This window comes from Emys orbicularis, chromosome 8 (genome assembly GCF_028017835.1).
Source record: "Emys orbicularis isolate rEmyOrb1 chromosome 8, rEmyOrb1.hap1, whole genome shotgun sequence".
Taxonomy (NCBI): domain Eukaryota; kingdom Metazoa; phylum Chordata; order Testudines; family Emydidae; genus Emys; species Emys orbicularis.
In genome coordinates this window covers 78,745,594-78,769,258 of record NC_088690.1, presented here as the reverse complement: position 1 = coordinate 78,769,258, position 23,665 = coordinate 78,745,594, and the positions used below count along the sequence as shown (strand labels likewise).

Below are 23,665 nucleotides of genomic sequence, written 5' to 3'. Positions count from 1 at the left end.
AGAAACACAGTTCTAACCACAGTCACAGAGATTATAGCCAGGCTATGAAGGGCATCCAGCACAAAAATAGATTCATTTATATTTTTTGCAGGTTTGCTAGCTATGTCCCATAAGTCTTTGGGCAGCTGCAGATTCTGCTGGTGCCTCTGTGCAATGGCCAAGAATCTTACGTTCTGGGACAATACCAGCAACCCAGAAGAGCCAAACTAAATACTGGGGTAATCTTTAAAAAGTTTGATATTAAAGTCACACACATTAAGCCAGAATTAAGAAGCACACTTTTGAGAAATATGTAACTTTCAGATTTAAAGGAATAAAACTAGACTTGAAACAGCTAAGGATTAGAAAGCTTTCCTGTTTTAAAAACTGCACAATATTACACTTACTACTCTTAATAGCAAGTTTGCCATCGAGCGATATTTAATCAACCCAGGAGACCACAGCATACCAGAACAGCATGTGCCAACAAACATATAAAATATGTCTTTTGATAGACAGAGAAAAAGAAAGTGCTTCTGAGCTAGTAATGGAGGCACATCATCTACCATTTGACTGACAGAAAGCTCAGTTAGTTGTAAAGTCCTGGAGGTGCACTAGCAGAAGTTCTTGAGACTGACTATGACCACACAACACCAGATTTGGTGGTAGTCTTGTTTCATTTCACTGAGGCAGAAAGCTGTTCTTCCCACACCAGACACCACTTTGTTTAAACACCAAAAAATGCAGTTGGATTTGATGGTTATTTTTAGTTTCTATGACGTTTCTGTCAGTGATGTCAGACGTAGTTTCAAAGGGACACAATAATTCACCATCAATGTGTTACCTGGACGGACTATTTGCCACTGATACGTTGGGTAAAACACTTCTAAGTCTTCAGGATCAAGATCATCCTCTGCTACTGACTCTTTGCCATTCTCTTCTTTTAAGTCACTTTCTTCTGTTTTTGTTAGGGCAAACTCCTGTCGGATACACAAGATACAGCTCATTAGTAATTGCACCTGGATTACGTAGTGTCCGTGGAGAATACATTCCTCAGGTTTTTTGACACCTGAGATTCTTTCTACATGGATTAAAAATATATATTATTAAAGATTAAACCAGCATAACTGTTATGACATTTATGTTGAACAAAGCAGTGCATCTTATTTCCTATTTTAGTGCAGGTTGCAAGCTTCAAGCGAAAGTTAACAGAGCCAGATCTATATTATAGCCCAGGCTGGCAGCACTGCCTATTAGGAAGGTGTGACACACTTCCCATCATAAAGACGCTGTTTTCAGTAGCTTATAACTTTGCCAAACTAACTGTTCAGCTGAAAGTTTCCATGCTGTGTTTCTGCCTCAGACTGACTGTTTTCTGGAAAATTTCAGCCAAAACTGTATGGCCATTTCCAAGACCAAGGATAGGGGAAAATATGTTGTTTTGCCCATGTTAAAAAATTCTGGCAACCTCTTCTTTGAGAAGTTTCTAGGCCCCCCATGCTTTGGAGCAGGGACTTGACATTTGGCAAAGGGGAGCCGTTTGAGTCAAGAATGTGCCTTTGACTGTCCCTTTGAAAATCCACCCATATTTGGCCAAGTTATAATCCTTTGGAGGAAAAAATAAAATCACGGTTTACATATGCTCAGTAGAAACTTGTTAGATTCCCTGGCTATTCCATCCACACTGAGCATTCTCCACCCTGGTGCTGAGCAGGACTTGCCCTGCAATTGCAACTCTGGGCTGCTACGCACAAGGATCTGTCTTTCCAATGCTCCCAATGCCCCCACCCCGCCCCCCGCCACTGGGCCCAAAGAGTGCGGTGAAGGGAGCTGCCTGATTTGAATGCAGATCAGAAAAGAGCCGGACCAGGGACGGGAGGGAGTAGATTTGGTCAAGCAGCCAAGGAGGAGGAGGAGAGTGGGACTGTGAGCCAGGGAGCAGAGACTGGGACTGGATGGGGAAGAGGACTAAGACTGGGGTAGAGGGTGACTGGGGCTGGGACAGGGATTCCAGAGGGGAGAGATTAGGATTTGCGGAAATAAGGAGATTGGGACTGGAATGAGAAGCCTGAGGATTGGAGGCTCAGATTAGGGTTAGACTGGCTAGGTGAGGAGAATGGGACTTGGGTGAGGACCTGGGGTGGGGAAGAGACAGGAATGGGACAGGGCAGAAGGAGTCAAGTTTGGAGGTAACTGGCAGAAGAGTCTATGCCCACTAGAACACACTCCCTTTCAGAGCATGGAATGGAACTGAAGATTCCCGAGTCCAAACTTTCCTCTGCTGTCACCAAATATCTGTGAAACCAACTGGCAAAATCCTCCTTTTGTCCTCATCCACATATAAGATGACAGTCTACTACAGCTACTCATTATCATTGTAATCACAAGCAGCACAGTTCTGTGCAGTGGATCTAAAGGTTCCAATCCTGCTGATGAACCATGTAGGTGTCAATATGATGCTGCATGATGGAATTTGTTTCTTCATTTTGCTTTTTCAAAAAACCTAGGAAATCACACACACAAACTTAAAAGAACCTTTTATTAAGGTTGCAAAATCAAGCACTCAGAAGTTAGGCAGTGTCAGAATTATGGTTGTCTACTCCTTACAAAATAGGAAATGCCAGAGTTAAGGCACAGACAACCTTAAGTCTGGCATTTCCTAACTTTTGAGTGCTTGACTTTGCAACCTTATTCTTATTTTAACATAGGGCTGGAGAGTTTGCGCACAGCTGTGCACGTGTATTTATATTCTTTGGGATATTCAGAGGGAAGGACCATTCCATAACAAAAATGAATTACATTGAAAGGAATGGCTATTTTGTAACGATGCAGAGACAGTCTCAGTTTTAGAACCTCTCATCCCTTTTGCACCTTTTTTTAAACTGGCTTTTATTTGTAGCATTTACATTATATTAAGAGCTAAGTAGTTATATCTTGATTAAACAATAAGGTGGTGATTGGATCACTATCTACAGATATCTGAAGTGTGTGAATACCCAGACTAATGGATGACAAACAGGAAAAGTTTCCAATCAATGAGATCTATTAGTGTGTGGAACAGTCTCCCAAGGAAAGTAGTGGAAGCCCCATTACTTCAGGCATTTAAAACTGCACTGGACAAAAAACAATTAAGGGTATGCTGTAAGTAACAATCTTGAACTGGGAGGAGATGAGACAGTGAATCAGATGTGACCCAATAGGTCTTTTCATCTCAGATTTCATAGGAATTGTCATAATGGACCAGACCAGTGCTACATCTAATCTAGTAACCTGTGTCTGTGGCCACTTCCAGACACTTCAGAGGAAGGTACAAAAATCTATCAGTGGACAATTTGGAATAACCTGCCTGTAAAGGAAGTTTCTTCCTAATCCCTCTCAAACAGTTTGGCTCATTCCCCAAAACAATAGGTTTTATATAGTTGTTACTCTTCTAATAAATATTTTTAAAACAAAACAAAATTAAGTGGCTAACTGAAAATTCTGGACCAAATTCTGCATTCACCTCTCCCACCAACTTCAATAGAAGTTGTGTATGCATATTTAATGGAAGAATTTGAATTGTTTGCATTTAAATGTATGTTACACAATTTCTAAAAAACGTTTGAGTGTGGGAAATATCAGTCTATAGTTCTGAGCAAGACATGTGCAGTTAAAAACAATGGTGAAAATATACACCTCTACCCCAATATAACACGAATTCGGATATAACGCAGTAAAGCAGTGCTCCAGGGGGGCGGGGCTGCGCACTCTGGTGGATCAAAGGAAGTTCGATATAACGCAGTTTCACCTATAACGTGGTAAGATTTTTTGGCACCCGAGGACAGCGTTATATTGAGGTAGAGGTGTATTATAATGATTGAAAAGTTATAGAACATTTTCATTTTAAATGTCAAAAGGACAGAAATTTGAGAAATACAGGGAAACTAGAGCTTAATTCCTACTTTTCCTTAGTGCATGATGAGAGGATTAGAATTGTTAAGATTATGACAAATGGTTAAAGCTTAGTTACAATCATAAACATAAGCAGTCAGCTTCTATTGATGAAAGTGAGAGTTAACATTTTCTGAGCCAAGAGTCAACAAAGCTAATATAAATGAGCCACTCGTTATTACTTTGCTTATTTATGTTGTTAGATTATCCAAGAGGGATTTAATGATACACAGTCCCATAATACATTCACCAACATGCCTCTTAATTTTATATCTGTTGAAACACATAATGGAGACAGCTGATGTTTACGAATGGTCTCTGTTCAATATGAGTGCTGCAAATCTAAATGTACTGTAAAGGGTAACAGTACGTGTCTTTCTTCATTTAAACAGTTGCTTCAGCTGTTTGGCCTGTGATCACTTTATAACTATCCCATTTTCACTAACAGTCTAAATACCATTAACATTTGCTGTGGTAATGAAAATTGGCAATTGCACAAACAAGTTTATCATTATATTTTCTACTTACATAAAGTACATCATTAATTGGTAACTACTTTTGTTTTACTTAGAGAATCAAAAGGTAGAAACCAAAACAGGTTCTACAAAGAAAGATGGACATTTTCTTAAAACCAGATACAATGTTAAATTGGAGTTTAAATTGAGATTATTCCCAGTCCAGGAGATTAGACACACCCCAAATGGGGTTCCCTGTGTCCCATCCTTCCTTAAGACTAGTAGTAGCGGAGACCACCTACATGAGCTCTTCTGGGCTGGCAGGTGGCCCCCATTACCACTCCCGTGGCCAGGCTGAGGCCTTGCCTCTCCTCAAGCCACCACTATCTGCTGCAGACAGGCTGGGATCTGTCGCAGAAAGGGAAGGGACTGAGCCCTTCCTAACTGAGCAAAGGACTCTGTATGGTGGGAGCCTTGCAAAGCCCTGATAATGTAATGGTAATGAGGGTCATTCCCATCTCAAGGTATGTCTACACTACACACTAAGCCTGAGCTCTGACTCAGGTCAGCAAGCACACAGGGCTCTGGTAGGGGGGTGGGTCACAGTCTGAGTCCCGCTGTGACCCGGGTCCTAGCCCTGTCATTTTGCAGTGTGGATACAAGTCAAGCCACATACTTGAGTCACAAGGACTGCATAGTTCAGTATGGATGTACTGACACAGCTGAGACACCCAGGTCCAGCAATTGTAAACCCAGATTTACAATGCCGTGCAGACATTCAAGCATGGGCTTGGAAACATAGAGTCCAATACACTGGGAGACACAGACACAGGCTTAGTGTGCAGGGTAGACATACCTTCAGTGTCCTCTGCTGGACTGGTGTTGTCAAGGGTCCCAGACAAGCGTATTTCAGAGCCCATGAAGATGACTGGGGCAGCTTGCACCTCTCTGAGCTAGTGTGTCATGCTGTCTGCAAATGCTGGCAGGTGACACTGCATTGGTTACACTCAGGGACACGTATTCAAGCTTTCCTTTGCAACCAAGAGAATTAGATACATTTTTTTTTAAATGAAAGCTGAAGTTATGTCCCCAAATTTGGGTATCTTATTTTCTGGTTGTTCAGCTTTGCACCCTTACATAGATGCTGAGTACACACAGCTCCCATTCATTCAACTGAAGTCTGAAAAAATCAGGCTCAAGGTGTCTCAAGTTAGGCATCCCAACAAAAACCCCAAAGGGCCCAAAGTCATATGCCGCTTTTGAAAATGTGGGTATAAGTGACTTGCCCGCAGTGATCAGAAACACAGCTGGGAACAGAATACTCTTGACTTCCATCTCCTGCTCTCACCACTAGACCACACATTTAGCTTTAGTTTTTGTCCTAACGAAATTAAAGTTTTAGTTGCAGCTGCTTAAATAAAACCAGGTGCATGTGACAAAATGTGAACGTTGCCTGAATCGCATGTTTCCTTTTCCATGTCCTCTTTATTGCTCAGCATCAGGCGATCCAGATAGGCTTACTTCTTAAAACTTTTCTGAAATTTTATACCATAAAACATTTTAAAAAAAGGCAAAATGCTGCAAAGATGAGAGGTGATGCACTGCCATACATAATTTCAGGAGAAATAAATAAGGCTATGCTCACCCCACCAGTACCAAGTAATTCAAATGATTTAAATGACCTTTTATAGCCATCTTTCACTCTTAGATTAGAAGATACTTACTGGAATTCTGTCACTTAAGCATGAACAGAAGCACAATGCAGAAAGCAGCAAAACCAGCAAGTTCAGTTTAGAGGCAATGGACAGGAGTCCAATGCAATGAGACATTGCAGTCAGTCTAGAATTCAAAGAAACAAAAACAATTATATAATATGTTAATACACACTCTTCACAGTTTTCAACATCTACCATACCACATTCTACAGTTGAGTATTATATTTATTAGACACACAAGGAGGGGGAGGTAATATTTTTTATTGGACCAATTTCTGTTGGCAAGAGAGACATGCTTTCAAGTTACATAGACTTGGACCTGAAGAAGAATTCTGGTAGCAAATTTAGGGCCTGTTTTTGGGCCTTTTCACATCCCAGGGCTTTTTCACATTACCTCATGTTAACAAAAACATAGCTGGGACCAATATTCTACCCCTCCAAATGAAGATGCACCTTTCTGTGAAGTATCATGATATAATCTGCAAGCAAAATCCCACAGCCCTTACTCTGGCAAAACGTTCACAGAAGTCAATAAGAGTTTTGCCTGAATTAGCACTGCAGATTTGGTCCTTTTTTATTTCCTGTGGCAACTCCAAAGAAGTGACTGAGGAGCTCAAGTGCAGTTCAAGACTGAGGCATTTCAACCACAAGGCAGGGTATGGGAACAAGGCTTTCCTTGGTCATCACCACTGTCTCCAAACAAGAGAGACTGAAAACCTTTGGCGCCAATTCAGCCGACGAAATGGGGAAGGTTCAGATTCCTGCTGAAACCCATAACCCAGCCTGAACATGAATAATAATAAATAAAACAGTAGTAAGTCAGATTTTCAGAAGGGTAGCGAGTGAGAAGCTGTTCCCTTAGCCAATGCTTCAGTTTCTGAACTAGGCCACTAATATGCGATACATAAGGCTATGATTTAGTCACGGAGATCGTGGAAATCACAGAATCTGTTACTTCCAGCGACCTCTGTGACTTCAGCCTGTAGTGGTTGGTAGCTGCAGGGTCCCCAGCTACCCAGGGGCACAGGGAGCTGTGGGGTACCCCTGCCGCCTCTCGCGGCCCCTGGAACTCCCAGCTGCCAGGGGTGGCGGGGGAACCGCCGAGCTCCTGGCCACTGGGGGAACCAAGCTCCCGGCCGCCATGGAGGAACCCCCTAGTTCCCGGCCGCCGCAGGTTCCAGGAGCTGCGGGCAGCAGGGTACCCCGCAGGCCCCAGCTGCTGCAGGCAGCTCCAAGCCCCTGTGCAGCTGCCCGCTTCAGTTGTCGCGGGTACTTTTACTAAAAGTCACGGACAGGTCACGGCTTCCATGAATTTTTCTTTTTTGCCTGTGACCTGTCCATGACTTTTACTAAAAATATCCCTGACAAAAATCTTAACCTTAGCGATATACTATGACCAATGCCACTGGTTTCTCATCTGGGACACAGAGTACAGCACTATTGTGGCCTAATTCCATCAATTTCTTGGGAGACACTGTTGTGTGATTTCAGTCAATGCCATCTGCTTCTCAGAGGAATGGGCTGAAAGATACAAATGCTGACCAAAAACCACATATAATTTTTCCCCATCCACAATTCTTACAGCAATTGCTGTTCACCATACAGGAAACAGATTTTGCTTCTGTTATAAAACAGAAGACACAACTGAACATAGAAAAATTAATTTATCCCCAAAACAAAAACTGAAAATCTGATAAGTAGTAGTAAGAAGTTCACCAAAGCAGTGACAGAGAACTTACAGCTCACTAAAAATAAGACTCAAATGTACTGATAAGACTGGTGACAAATCACAATACAGCTCTCTAAAGGCTACAAGATTGTGCCTGCCTGGAATGCTGCATGCCCCAAAACACTTAACATCTTGTGCAGGTTACAGTTAAGCAGGAAGAGTTAGATGTTAAATACAAGGGAATATGTTCATAAAGAGAAGCATCCGTATCTTGCCACCTTGTTACAGGACAGAAACATTTAGATGCAGCGAGACATTTTCAGACTAAATTTTAGAAGGACAAAAAGCGTGTGTGTGTGCGTCTGTGTGTGCGTGTGTGTGTGCATGTGTGTGTTTGCAAAACAAAACAAACTTTTCCCCGGTCCACAAACATGGCTTTGTTTGAGACTTCATAAAGCTTGCTGCATATTTAAAACGTTTTAGCTGTTAAATTTGCTTTGTTTCGTATATCTTGTAACAGATGAAAATGGAAAGATGTGGCTCTATATATGGTTCTGAACAGATGATATGATTTGTAATAATAAACTTGTTTTACAATATACAAAATTAAGGAAATTTGCACTGGTGTAATTACCAGCGTAAATTTCCCTAACATAGAAAGGGCCTTTGTTTTAAATTATCCTCTACTTTTTCTCATAGAAAATTAGGTGCTTAAGAGGCTACAGACACCCAGACCCAGAAATCCTTTTGTTCCCAAGAAGCAAGTGCTCATGTCATAGCGTGCAATATTTTCAGTGGTGTGGCTCATTACCAGCTGAGAGTTTCCACTACAAAAAAGTTCTGTTCAAGAGCTTCTGAAAACCTCATCTGTATTGGTGGCTACAGTAACAGTGCTTCCATTATGCTCTCTATTAGCAGAGACATTTTACTGATGTTACTAGTTGTGCATCAGTAACTGCTGCACAGCTCAGTGAGTGCAGCCAGTAGAGACCTAGGTGACACAATTCAAAGGAATTCAGTAACAGGAACATATTTCATGAATTCTTACTGCGGCTGGGTATACACCATTCTTTTGTGTTTTAACTCTAAATATGCTGTGTGTATTACGTGTCTCCAATAACTCTATCAGAAACATTATCTGAATTTTGATCAGCCATGCTATAGGATCACGTACCCCTGACTTCTCTTGTGCCCTTGTCATAGGCTTAAAAGCCAGAAGGGACCATCCTGATCATCTAATCTGACCTCCTACACATTGCAGCCCACAGAACCTCACCCACCCACTCCTGTAATAGACCTATAACCTCTGGCTGAGTTACTGAAGTCCTCAAATCATAATTTAAATACTTCAAGTTACAGAGAACCCACCATTTACACTAGTTTAGTGCAAGAGACCCATGCCTCATGGCTGCAGAGGAAGGTGAAAAACCCCCAGGGTCTCTGCCAATCTGGCCCGCGGGAAATTTCTTCCTGACCCCAAATATGGCAATCAGCTAGACTCTAAGCATGTGAGCAAGACCCACCAACCGGACACCTCTACTCTATGTTGCAGCCAACAGAAATGACAGAAAGTATAATAGTCCTAACCCTGTTCTCAGCTAAAGATCAAGGAAGTAATACTGGGATTATAGCAGCCTTGCAAAATTGTTAGGAAAGCTTACCAGCCCAAGCATAAAATCTATTCCGCTGCCCTTTACCAAGATGGCTGATCATAACAAAAATACTAATGATAATTTACTCACCCATCAGCAAGACTCACTCTTGTCAGGTAGAACTTTGCAAGGCTGCATTATAGAATGATAAAACTTTTAGTGAAATTTGGACATGGATCCTGATTGCCTCATGCAAGCTGCTGAAGTACCCTCAACTTGCATTGGCTTCAATGGGATTTGAGAGCACTCAGACTCTGACAGGATGAGGGCCCTAATATGGTGGTTTACTGGTTTTTTTTTTTATTATTATTAAAGGTTTTAAAAGATGAATGCCTAATATGGCTACTACCCAGAATGTTACAGGTTACCTATGTGTCAATTTGAGATACTAGTTTCAATGTAGCTACGATGATCAAAATCAAATATGGTCTCAGCTTAATGGGGAGTCTCTAGCCAGTCATTCCAGACAGACAAATTCGACATTCTAGTAAGTTTTTACTATCTTTAACTATTATGAACCTACGATATGACCGACAAACATAACAAAGCTAAACTCATTTAGGAAAACATAGAAGTGAGGCCTCCTCAACAAAGCGTTCTTTGCATCTGAAAAAGACATGTTTACTTGGGGTGGGGTGGGGGGAAGGAAGCAATCCAAAGGAATACTGTAAAAAGATTAACTTACAAGTAAAGCACATGAGTTTTGTTAAAATAAGGAACTGCTTAAGATCCCAGATCAATAACAATATTGCAATGCAAAATTTGAAACATTTTCAATACATGTTTTAAATAAACTACTTGAAAATTATTCATGTTATTTTTATACCATAGCACCCAGAGGCAATCAATCAGGATCAGGCTCCTAATGTCTTAAGTGGTATATAATCACGCAGGAAAATTCTAGGAAAACGTATCTGTGCAGACCTGAACATTTCTTCTTAGCGCAATAAGGTCCACAGATCTATTACAAACGGTAGGTACTTTACCCTGCTTGCAATTTGGGGGCAGAACCAGACCTGTCAATCACTGGCAGCAAGGGAACATCCTAGCTACCTGAAATTCCCTCCAGCTGAGAATTTCCACAGCCAAGATAATTCCGTTCTACTTTCCTAAATTACAGAATGTGTTAACTATGCTCTGAAGAAAAGGCATAGCAATTTCTCCTAATGCAGAGCCTGGGACTCATCTCCCCTAACATCCCCAGAATCAGGTTTATTTTGTTAATTTCCCTCTCTGTTCTGGATGATACATTTGTATCCAGGGTGGGCCCAATCTGTGAACATTACTACTTGAAGAAAGGACATTTTAGCATAAGCACAGATACATTTTCCTATTCTTCATCATAAGGTCCACAGATCAGTTACAATGGGATTTTCACAGCAATGGGCCTCCAGGATAGGAAGCAGGATCTCCCTTTAAACACGGACATAGAATCATAGGACTGGAAGGGACTTTGAGAGGTCATCTAGTCCAGTCCCCTGCACTCATGGCAGGACTAAGTATTATCTAGACCATCCCAGACAGGTGTTTGTCTAACCTGCTCTTCAAAATCTCTACTGATGGAGATTCCACAACCTCCCTAGGCAATTTATTCCAGTGCTTAACCACCCTGACAGTTAGGAAGTTTTTCCTAATGTCCAACCTAGCCCTCCCTTGCTGCAATTTAAGCCCATTACTTCTTGCCCTATCCTCAGAGGTTAAGAACAACAATTTTTCTCCCTCCTCCTTGTAACAAACTTTTATGTACTTGAAAATTATCATGTCCCCTCTCAGTCTTCTCTTTTTCAGACTAAACAAGCCCAGTTTTTTCAATCTTCCCTCATAGGTCATGTTTTCTAGACATCCTAAATGCGGAAATTGTGCATCTTCCCCTGGGCACTGAGGCACGAACAAAATACTTCTGCAAAAACTGGCACTGGTCAGAGTTTGGATGATCAATATACAGAATTTGGTATTATTATGTATTGATGGCCATATGGCCACCTAGCAAAGCTCAATACAAGAGATATGACTTCTCTATCTGAGATGGTCAGCATTCCTACAGATTAGATTGGTCATTGTTTCTTGAATTTACTTTCAGAATTAATGCTATGACAGTTCTGAGGACTACTTGGCTGAATTAAAAAGTACAACAGTTGATCTCAGAGAGAGTTCCCATCCTCATCAACTCTTCTGATCAGAGAGGGTTGTTATTAGGACATCTATTTTAATAGATAGGAAGTATGACGGCACCTGTCACAGGGGTGCAATTAGGATAGTGCTGTAAGAACCAGAATACATTTCTAAGGCTGAGCTCTATAACTCTGCAGGGCTGGAATCAGGACAGTTCTCCTAAGAAAGCCTTTAATGTTGGGATTTTTGCACAAAACTTCCATTTCCTTGAACTTGCTGAGAACATTATAGTACAGAGACTTGACCTTTTGTTTTGACACTCATGCACAGACATTGGAATCCTCCTGGATGAATTTGACACAATGTTTCATCCTTGAATGGGGTACTTAAAACATGGACTCTGCTTCAGCCAGTAGAATAAGTTCTATTTGTTGACTTCTCACTAAGCTCCATGAGACTGATAATCACTTCATCCAAGTATCCATTCTGAATCTGTCTGGTGCTGGATGGAGCACTGGGTTTTGGCAATCGCAGACTTCCTCTGCAAGGTAGAGGAAGCGAAGGCTCAATGTTAGCTTAATCAAGCCTGAGAACCATAACCTCTTCAGACAGAAAGACAAACCGTATCATTGTTCCCAATAGGCTTCACTAAAAACTGGATTTTTGTTTCGGAGACACCACTAGTTTTCTTTTATGACCAACTTCATCTTTTGTTAACATTCTTCTGAGAGGAGATCTTGTACCTAAAGGAATTCATCCTCAGCACAGGCTTCTGACTGACTACCCTGGCACCCATATGTCTGTGTTTATCATGAATCCAAGATATTCCATAAGCCATATCGTTCTGTGTGGTTGTTTCAGCTCTATCACACTCTGTAAAGAGCTCTGATTAGCAAAATTTTCCAGGAAGAAGCAAGAGTAAAATTCCTTCTTTCTTAACACCAGTATTAATGTTACCATTATCCTGGACACACTTGTCAGATCAAATGGTAATGAGAATTGAAAGGGGAAGGGGGGAAAGCTGCCATCACATGACAGTTCTGTGGAATGATAAAATGGGAATGTGAAGATGAGTCCCCTTTAGGAACTCGTTCAAATGTTTCAGATGGAGCCCTGATCTGTTTGCTCCTGATTCTCAAAGGCTAGAAATAGGATGGGGAACAGCCCTTGATGGGAATGGGTTATATCACTCTGATTTGAAGGAAATGGATGGTTTTATTCACATTCTAACATTTCAGTGGGTAGCTTGAGCTTCCAAACAAGACACTTATTAAAAGGGAGCAGGAGACATAGTCCCTTCCTTTTGTCTCTGGCTTTTCTTGGCCTATCTCACTCTCTGAAGCTTGCAGGGGTACCAGCCTCCACAAAACGCTGCAGAGCTGAGTGAACAATCACCCCAAAAGGGAAGTGAAACCCTAGGATAATGGCTGGGTATGAGAAAGACACATTATTGAGACAAACTGTTCGTCAGAAATTGAAAATACAAGGTTGGAATTTCCTTCAGAAAAGCCTTGCTGCAGGGAGGATTCAGTGAGCTGCCTGGAGGAAGGGGGGGGGGGGGGGAGGGAAGAGAATGATAAAAAGAAAGGGGTAACTTCAGGAGGTGGGCATTCCCCTGCAGCCAGTGACTGACAGGTCTGGCTCTGCCCCCAAGCTGCAAACCAGCTGAAGTACTCATTGCAATGAAGCTGTGAACCTTAGCTTGACCAACCCTGAAAACATTTAAGTATGTGCATAATATTACTCTCATAAGCATTTCCCATTGACAGCTCACATGAGTAAAATTATGCACGTGCTAAATCTTTTACAGCAAGGGTCCTCAACCTTTTTCTTTCTGAGGCCCCACCAAAATGCTATAAAAACTCCACAGCCCACCTGTGCCACAATAACTGGTTTCCTGCATATAAAAGCCAGGGCCAGCGTTAGGGGGTAGGGCTCAGGGACCTGGACTTCAGCCCCATGCAGTGGGGGTTCGGCTTTCTGCCCTGGGCCCCAGTGAGGCCTGGTCTACACTACGAGTTTAGGTCGACTTTAGCAGCGTTAAATCGAATTAAGCCTGGACACGTTCACACGACGAAGCCCTTTCTTTCGACTTAAAGGGCCCTTTAAACCGGTTTCTTTACTCCACCTCCGACGAGGGGATTAGCGATAAAATCGGCCTTAGCGGGTCGGAATTGGGGTAGTGTGGACGGAATTCGACGTTATTGGCCTCCGGGAGCGATCCCACAGTGCTTCATTGTGACCGCTCTGGACAGCACTCTCAACTCAGATGCACTGACCAGGTAGACAGGAAAAGCCCCGCGAACGTTTGAATTTCATTTCCTGTTTGCTCAGCGTGGAGAGCACAGGTGACCACGCAGAGCTCATCAGCACAGGTAACCATGGAGTCCCAGGATCGCAAAAGAGCTCCATCATGGACCGAACGGGAGGTACGGGATCTGCTCGCCATATGGGGAGACGAATCAGTGCTAGCTGAACTCCGTAGCAGTAAACGAAATGGCAAAATATTAGAAAATGCAGCCCCACGTCTGCCAGCACCCAGATCGCCCTCGGCCTCTTCTGGGTGCTCAGCAGAAAATACTGGGCCATGAAGGAAAGAGGCCATAACAGGACGCACAGCAGTGCCGCGTGAAAATTAAGGAGCTAAGGCAAGCCTACCACAAAGCCAGAGAAGCAAACGGAAGGTCCGGGGCAGAGCCGCAAACATGCCGCTTCTACGCGGAGCTGCATGCCATTCTAGGGGGTGCAGCCACCACTACCCCAACCGTGTGCTATGACTCCCTCACTGGAGAAACACACAGGGAAGCGGGTTCGGGGTACGAGGAAGATGAGGATGGAGATAATGTAGATAGCTCACAGCAGCAAGGAAGCGGAGAAACCGGTTTCCCCAACAGCCAGGATATGTTTATCACCCTGGACCTGGAACCAGTAACCCCCGAACTCACCCAAGGCGTGCTCCCAGACCCTGAGGGCACACAGGGGACCTCTGGTGAGTGTACCTTTGTAAATATTACACATGGTTTAAAAGCAAGCGTGTTTAATGATTAATGATTAATTTGCCCTGGCAATCGCGGCCAGTACAGCTACTGGAAAAGTCTGTTAACGTGTATGGGGATGGAGCGGAAATCCTCCAGGGACATCTCCAGAAAACTCTCCTGGATGTACTCCCAAAGCCTTTGCAAAAGGTTTCTGGGGAGGGCTGCCTTATCCCGTCCGCCATGGTAGGACACTTTACCACGCCAGGCCAGTAGCACGTAGTCTGGAATCATTGCATAACAAAGCATGGCAGCGTATGGTCCCGGTGTTTGCTGGCATGCAGACAACATCCATTCCTTATCGCTCTTTGTTATCCTCAGGAGAGTGATATCATTCACGGTCACCTGGTTGAAATGGGGCGATTTTATTAAGGGGGAACATTCAGAGTTGCCCGTTCCTGCTCTGCTGAACAGAAATATTCCCCGCTGTTAGCCACGCGGTGGGGGGGGGGGGGGGGGGGGGGAGAGGGGTGAAGTGATCATCCCAGAGAATTGGGGGGGGGGAAGGGGAGTTAGTTGGGTATGTGCTGCATGTTAACCCGGAAACCGGAGCCCCTCATTTTACATTGCAAACCCATTTTACATGGCCAACCCAACGGGTGCTTGGTATGGGAAATGAGAGCGCTACTGTTTGAAACCATTCCCACATGTTAAGAAGGTTAAAAAAGCCAAAAGACTGTGTCTTACCATGGCTGCCTGCAAGCCGAAATCTGTGGCCTGGCACTGCGTGAGTGATCTCTCACACCAAACCGGCAGGCCCTCAATATAAGAGGAAAAATGCGACCTTGTAACGAAAGCACATGTGCTGTGTAATGTGAACAGCAAAATTTAACGCGAAAGAGTGTACCCATTGTTCTCTAAAATGTGTCTTTTTTAACCACCTCTCCCTTCTCCTCCACCAGCTGCAAATGTTTCTCCTTCACAGAGGCTAGTGAAGATTAGAAAGAGAAAACGGAGGACGCGGGATGATATGTTCACGGAACTCCAGATGTCCTCCCACGCTGACAGAGCACAGCAGAATGCGTGGAGGCAGTCAATGTCAGACTACAGAAAAGCACAATATGAACGAGAGGAGAGGTGGCGGGCTGAATCGCGGGATGAACAGAGCAAGTTGCGGGCTGAAGAGGACAGGTGGCGTCAGCTTGCAGACAGAAGGCAAGAGTCGATGCTCCGGCTGCTGGAGCATCAAACTGATATGCTCCAGCGTATGGCTGAGCTGCAGGAAAGGCAGCAGTCGCAGAGACCGCCGCTACAGCCCCTGTGTAACCAACAGCCCTCCTCCCCAAGTTCCATAGCCTCCTCACCCAGACGCCCAAGAACACGGTGGGGGGGCCTCCGGCCACCCAGTCACTCCACCCCAGATGATTGCCCTAGCATCAGAAGGCTGGCCTTCAATAAGAGTTAAAGTTTTAAACTGCAGTGTGTCCTTTTCCTTCCCTCCTCCCCCACCCATCCCGGGCTACCTTGGCAATTATCCCCCTAGTTGTGTGATGAATTAATAAAGAATGCATGAATGTGAAGTAACAATGACTTTATTGCCTCTGCAAGCGGTGCTCGAAGGGGGGAGGGGAGGGTGGGGTGGTTGGTTTACAGGGAAGTAGAGTGAACCGGGTGGGGGGGGGGGCGGAGGGTTCATCAAGGAGTAACAAACAGAAGTTTCACACCGTAGCCTGGCCAGTCACGAAACTCGTTTTCAAAGCTTCTCTGATGCGCACCATGCCCTGCTGTGCTCCTCTAACCGCCCTGGTGTCTGGCTGAGCGTAATCAGCGGCCAGGCGATTTGCCTCAACCTCCCACCCCGCCATAAATGTCTCCCCCTTACTCTCACAGATATTGTGGAGCGCACAGCAAGCAGCAATAACAATGGAGATATTCTTTTCGCTGAGGTCTGAGCGAGTCAGTAAGCTGTGCCAGCGCGCTTTTAAACGTCCAAATGCACATTCCACCACCATTCGGCACTTGCTCAGCCTGTAGTTGAACAGGTCCTGACTCCTGTCCAGGCTGCCTGTGTACAGCTTCATGAGCCATGGCATTAAGGGGTAGGCTGGGTCCCCAAGGATCACGATAGGCATTTCAACATCCCCAACGGTTATTTTCTGGTCCGGGAAGAAAGTCCCTTCCTCCAGCTTTCGAAACAGAGCAGAGTGCCTGAAGACGCGAGCATCATGTACCTTTCCCGGCCATCCCACGTTGATGTTAGTGAAACGTCCCTTGTGATCCACCAGGGCTTGCAGCAGCATTGAAAAATACCCCTTGCGGTTTATGTACTCGGTGGCTTGGTGCTCCGGTGCCAAGATAGGGATATGGGTTCCGTCTATGGCCCCACCACAGTTTGGGAATCCCATTGCAGCAAAGCCATCCACTATGGCCTGCACGTTTCCCAGAGTCACTACCCTTGATATCACCAGGTCTTTCATTGCCCTGGCAACTTGGATCACAGCAGCCCCCACAGTAGATTTGCCCACTCCAAATTGATTCCCGACTGACCGGTAGCTGTCTGGCGTTGCAAGCTTCCACAGGGCTATCGCCACTCGCTTCTCAACTGTGAGGGCTGCTCTCATCCTGGTATTCTGGCGCTTCAGGGCAGGGGAAAGCAAGTCACAAAGTTCCATGAAAGTGCCCTTACGCATGCGAAAGTTTCGCAGCCACTGGGAATCGTCCCACACCTGCAGCACGATGCGGTCCCACCAGTCTGTGCTTGTTTCCCGGGCCCAGAATCGGTGTTCCACGGCATGAACCTGCCCCAGTAACACCATGATTTCCACATTGCTGGGGCCTGTGCCTTGTGAGAGGTCTATGTCCATGTCAATTTCCTCATCACTCTCGTCGCTGCGCTGCAATCGCCTCCTCGGCTGGTCCTGGTTTTGCTTTGGCAAGTCCTGGCTCTGCATATACTCCAGGACAATGCGCGTGGTGTTCATAGTGCTCATAATTGCCGCGGTGATCTGAGCGGGCTCCCTGATCCCAGTGCTAGCTATGGCGCTTGTTCTGAAAAAAGGCGCGAAACTAGTATCTGACGGACCAGGGGAAGGAGGGAGGGAGGGAGGGGCGAGTGACGACATGGCGTACAGGTACAGGGAATTAAAATCAACAAAGGTGGCTGTGCATCAGGGAGAAACACAAACAACTGTCACACAGAATGGCCCCCCACAAAGATTGAACTCAAAACCCTGGGTTTAGCAGGGTTGATTTCACGGAGGGAGGGAGGGGGAAGCTAATGAATACAGAACAAATCTATTTTTTACATCTTAAGCTGGCAGCCGACGGTGCAGCATGACTGATAGCCACTGCAGTATGATGACGATGGATACCAGTCGTAATATACCATCTTCTACCAAAAGGCAAGGGGCTGCTGCTGTGTAGCAATGCAGCCCCACGTCTGCCAGCACCCAGATCGCCCTCGGCCTCTTCTGGGTGCTCAGCAGAAAATACTGGGCGCTTGGCAGAAAATAGCATACTACGACTGATAGCCATCATCGTCAAGACAGTTCAATAGGACTGAGCATGTCTGCCCAGGTGCCCATGATCGACAGCCACTGCAGTACGATGACGATGGATACCAATCGTAATATACCATCTTCTACCAAAAGGCAAGGGGCTGGTGCAATGCAGCCCTACAGCTGCCAGCCCCATGGCTACCAATCATGCTGCACCGTCTACCGCCAAAAGGCAGTTAGCTGCTGCTGCTGTGTAGCAATGCAGTCCCACGTCTGCCGGCACCCAGATGACATATGGTGACGGTGAGCTGAGCTGAGCGGGCTCCATGCTTGCCGTGGTATGTTGTCTGCACAGGTAACCCAGGTAAAAAGGCGCGAATCTATTGTCTGCCGTTGCTCTGACGGAGGGGGAGGGGCCTGACGACATGTACCCAGAACCCCCCGCGACACTGTTTTGCATCATTCGGGCATTGGGATCTCAACCCAGAATTCCAATGGGCGGCGGAGACTGCGGGAACTGTGGGATAGCTACCCATAGTGCAATGCTCCGGAAGTAGACGCTAGCCTCGGTACTGTGGACGCGGTCCGCCGACTAGAGCACTTAGAGCATTTTATGTGGGGACACACACAATCGGCTGTATACAACCGATTTCTATAAAACCGGCTTCTATAAATTCGACCTAATTTCGTAGTGTAGACATACCCTGAGTCTAATGCTGGCCCTTCAGCCACTGTAAATGTTTTCTCTTTCAGAGACTCCTGGCAAATACATGTCAGCAGCACTTACAGTCACCACCAGGCCTTTAAAATAACATGACAAATCTAATTAGTTATTTAGATAATAATGTTTATACAAACAACCTCACAGTTTAATTTTAAACATCTTTTAGTCAATTAATTAACTGACTTAATGAATTCCTTCAGAATCTTAGACATTCACAGAAAACAGGATTCTCCAGAGGGCACCCACATGGCTTTATTCATTTGTGATCTGTTGTTTGAGCAAGGAAGAGCCAGGCACAGAACAGGAGATGCAGAACCACTGCTATCTATCATCTAGTCCAGGGGTAGACAACCTATGGCACACACGAGCTGATTTTCATTGGCACTCACACTGCCCGGGTTCTGGCCACCAGTCCGGGGGGCTCTGCATTTTAATTTAATTTTAAATGAAGCTTCTTAAACATTTTAAAAACCTTATTTACTTTACAAACAACAATAGTTTAGTTATATATTAAAGACTTATAGAAAGAGACCTTGTAAAAACATTAACATGTATTACTGGTATGCGAAACCTTAAATTAGAGTGATTAAATGAAGACTCGGCACACCACTTCTGAAAGGTTGCCGACCCCTGGGCTAGTCATACTGCAGCTGTCTGTGCCCTGCCTAGTGGCTCACCAGATCCATCTCAGGGGTGCCCAAATCCTGCCCTAAAACAGGTTGCTATGGAAACTTGCCAGGAGGAAGAGGGCTGCAGCTAATCTGCCCAAAATGGTGCAGGTATCCTATGTCCACATCTTTAATGCTGAGGGGCAGCCCATGAAAACTACAGGTCCCACATTCAATGTTCCACCTTAAAAGAAACCTCCCACTCCGCTCAAGATGGAGTATTTTAAGAATTGTCCTCAAAACTCTGAGGACCCTCCTATTGATCTGTACTCATAAGAATGGCCATACTGGGTCAGACCAAAGGTCCATCTAGCCTTTATTGGCTAGATGGACCTTTGGTCTGACCCAGTATGGCCAATGCCCCAGAGGAAATGAACAGAACAGGTAATCATCAAGTGCGCCATCTCCTGTCGCTCATCTCCAGCCTCTGGCAAACAGAGGCTAGGGACACCATCCCTGCCCATTCTGGTTAATAGCCATTGATGGACCTATCCTCCATTAATTTATCTAGTTCTTTTTTGAATCCTATTATAGTCTTGGCCTTCACAACATCCTCTAGCAAGAAGTTCCACAGGTTGACTGTGCGTTGTATGAAAAAATACTCATGACCTGCCTCCCCCATAGGCTCTATAACCTTCACTATCTTTGATCCACACATGCCATCCTTGTGTCCGGAGACAACCCCTTACTTTGAGATTAAGTAGCTTGTTCAACTTTGAATTATTACATAGCCTGGCAATTGGAGCAGGTACGGGGATAATGAGCAGACAGGTAACAAGCAGGTGTGGTTAGGATGAAGGTCACTCTGGAGGAGGATATAGATGGGAGCCCTACATGTTACTTTGCACACGGCCCACAAAACCAAGCACTGACCTCCTCTCTGCCCCTCTGTACAGTCTGACCACTGCTGGTACAGAAATCCTCTCTGCACCCACTGGTCATCTAGAACAATTTTCCTCTCTCAGGCTCAACACTACAGCTGGGATTTGAAATGACAGGGAGCAAACCTCCCTTTCCCCTGCCTATATATAGCTCCTCATTTCCTTCTCCCTCTGCTACACTGCAGTTTTATTGCATAGTTCATATTGGAACTGCATGAGGTTTTTTTGGTAAATAGCTATTATTTCCATTAAATAGCTATTATTTCCATTAGTCTTTATTTACGAGGTGATGCTGTAACTCTTATTAAATCCAGAGGTGCCAGCATTTTGAATAGTTTTTTCAAGGGACATTCCTCCAAGTAGGAAGAGGCATCCAGTGGCTGTGTATGCATTCTGGTGAATTTTAGCTTTCTTCTGAAATGAATAAAAACGCACATTACAGAGCTCAGTCGGGTGTACACAGGAGCCTGCCTACAATTGGCCATCAAAGAGGAAGAGATTTTATTAACATAATCATAGCTTATATGAAAGTGGAGCTTTTTGTACTTCCCAATGTTTCCACCATTCACTTGTGGCTCTTAAACTGAAATAACAATCTCCTTTCCCTCTCAGGTAGCTTCCCTGTTTCTAGGACTACAAAGGGACTCAACGAGAATAAAAAGACATGCAAAAGCATCTCAGCATTCTAAAAATATATGTAACTCTGTGTGCAGAGTTAGAATAACACATAACCAAAACATGTGCACACACTATACATAAATCCATACAAGCCCTGCAGACTCTCATAAACACCACGTCTGCACATGCACACTAGATGCACTACACACATGCACCATGGAAGGATTTGTAATGCACACCAAACACCTACACACCACGCCACACATGCACCTACACCACTTCCTTTTTGTGTATTGAGGGGTGATTTCAGGCCTTCCTTACAAGGACCTAAGCCGTTCCTTTTCTCTCCGTACCCTGAAGAGATTCCCTGGGTTTCACCTTCCCCTTAGCACTCCTCTCTTCTCTGCTGCCTGCCTCTATGCTGTGAGGGAATCTAGGTTTTTAATTTAGAAGAGGGCCAACAAGTCCTCCAGTAACTCACTAATTTATCTTATTCTTTGTAGTTCGAGCTCATGTTGCTATTTGAAAGGACAAATCACTTCTGTGTACTTTTTACAGATTTTAGTAAAAAGAGTAAGCCGTTATTAAAAATCACATGAAACACCATTAAGGGAAAAACTACTATGATCCTCACTGAAGTAATTAAGAATAGAGCAATACAATGACCAAATTGAGCTCCTGGGGGAATTCTGCGCCACTGCACATGTGCAGATTTCATGTCCCCCTCAGATTTCTTTGCTTCCCTGCTGAAAAATGACTTTCTGACCGGGAAGCAAAGGGAAGCCGCAAGAGTGGTCATGCACTGTTCCCCAGCAGTATGGGTGTGTTGTTTTGGGTCCCCGAGGCAGCCAACGGAGTGGTAAACAATTGGAGGGGAGGGGCGGGGCGGGGCTGGGGATGCCCCAGCCAGGGGCTCCTACCCTGTGCCAGGCTCAGCTACTAGTCCAGGCTTGGCTTGGTTTGGCTTGGCTTGGCTGGGGAGGATGGGACTTCCTCTTCCCCTGCAAGGAGCCCCCAGGGCTGAGTCAGACCCACGCCCAGAAATGCTCTCCGGCTGCAGGAAATGGTGCACCCCTCGCCCCCACTTCCTGCCCCCATCACTACTCAGCTGTGGGGAGGAGGAGTCACAGTATGGGGAGCCGCTCCCCTATCCACCCAACCCCCATGCAACCGGACCCACCTCATACCCAGATTGCCCCACCAAGCCTCACCTCTTGCACCCAGAACTCTCTCACTCACCCCCCTGAACCCACACCCCGACAAGCATCACCCTCTGCATCCGGAGCCCCCTTGCACCCAGCCCCCCACTCCCGCCAAGCCTCACCTCCCTGTATCTGGACTTCACCCCTGCACCCAGACCACCCCCCGCACTCAAACCTCCACCCCAACAAGCCCCACCCCACATGCACCTGGACCACCCTGACTATCCCCCCACACCCAGGTTCCCACTCCACTGAACCCTACTAGGCCAGCACCTGGACTCACACCCCACCACCAGCACCTGGACCCCCCCCCCCCCCCCGCTGAGCCCTCCACACCCAGACATCCCTCCCCCCCCACTGAGACCCAACCACCTTCACCTGGACCCTCCTGCCGAGTCCCATTGCATCTGCACCCAGAACCCACCCCCCCAAATGAGCCCGTTCATCCAGATCTCCCTCGCACCCGGTCCCCCCACTAAGCCACCCACACCTGGATCCCCTACACTAAGCCCCTCGCTACTTGGATCCTGCTGGGCTGAGCCTGTCTGCTTACATCTAGTGTGCTTGGCACGGAGGGGCAGGGTCCCGGGGTGTTTCTGGGACAGTCTTGGCCTTTGCGCTGTATCAGGGTCGGGTGCAACTCTACCGCTGAGTCCATGTCCAGCGGTTAGGGGGCGCAGGGTGATCTTCTACCTCTGTGCAGTCAGTAGCCTGTGCTCCCCACTGCCATGCTGGAGCCTCCACATTTATTTACTGACAAATAAAATGTGTAGAATTTTAAAATATTGTGTGCAGAATTTTAAATTTTTTGGCGCAGAATACCCTCAGGAGTAACACTGAGGTCACAAAAGAAACTGAACCAAAAGATCGATGGGTTAACAATGATATGGCTCAAATTATCAATTGGTCAAGTCAGCAAACGACTGCAACAGGTAATCAAATAGATCATGAGGCTGACAACAAAGAATCACTTTTATTAATCCTGCAACAGGAGACTGAAGGAGGCAGCTGTTTTGCCTCAGTCTAAACCCACCCTCTCAACCCTCCCAACTAAAAGATCTTGCTCATGGCCGTGAGACTGATGCAGCTGGTTAAGGACATAGCAGCCCCTTGTGGTTTCTAACCATTACCAAAAGATATCACCAGGAGCAGTAAAATCACCTTAGATATTATTAAGGAACTGTAGAGATCAAAGTGGTTTCTTAAGTTCCTCCTCATTGCTACTCCACACTTCCTCCTTAAATCTCACCATTGTTATGGTAACTAATATTCTCTTATTTCCCCACATCCTAGAGTTTACCAAGTTATTTCAGAACAAAGAGTTTCACTGAATATGCTCACACCTGATACTCAAGCAGCTTCAAATAGCACTCTTCCTTAACCAAGGAGGCACCTGGAAGGATTCCACAGCAGAATTAGGATTTAGGGAATCATTATGCACGCTGTTCCCAAAAAAGGCTGCAACCTCCCCTTCCCCTCCCTCTAATAGAGCAAGGAGACATCTCTCCCTCCATAATTAAGGGGGGGGGGAGAGAGATACTTAACAGGACAATGAGTTCCAATGCCTTCATGGTCTTGTGATCTCTGA

General features: G+C 45.3%; 1 protein-coding gene across 2 annotated transcripts in view; it reads right to left on the bottom strand.

Moving 5' to 3' along the window:
- Positions 1 to 23,665, bottom strand: part of SIL1 (SIL1 nucleotide exchange factor) — a 230,082-nt gene that overhangs the window by 161,453 nt on the left and 44,964 nt on the right. For both annotated transcript variants that reach the window (XM_065409239.1, XM_065409240.1), the window contains exons 2-3: positions 6,089 to 6,203; positions 824 to 959 (exon numbers count right to left, since the gene is read on the bottom strand). In XM_065409239.1, the coding sequence (XP_065265311.1) occupies positions 824 to 959; positions 6,089 to 6,203 (251 nt within the window). The remainder of the gene's footprint in view (positions 1 to 823; positions 960 to 6,088; positions 6,204 to 23,665) is intronic.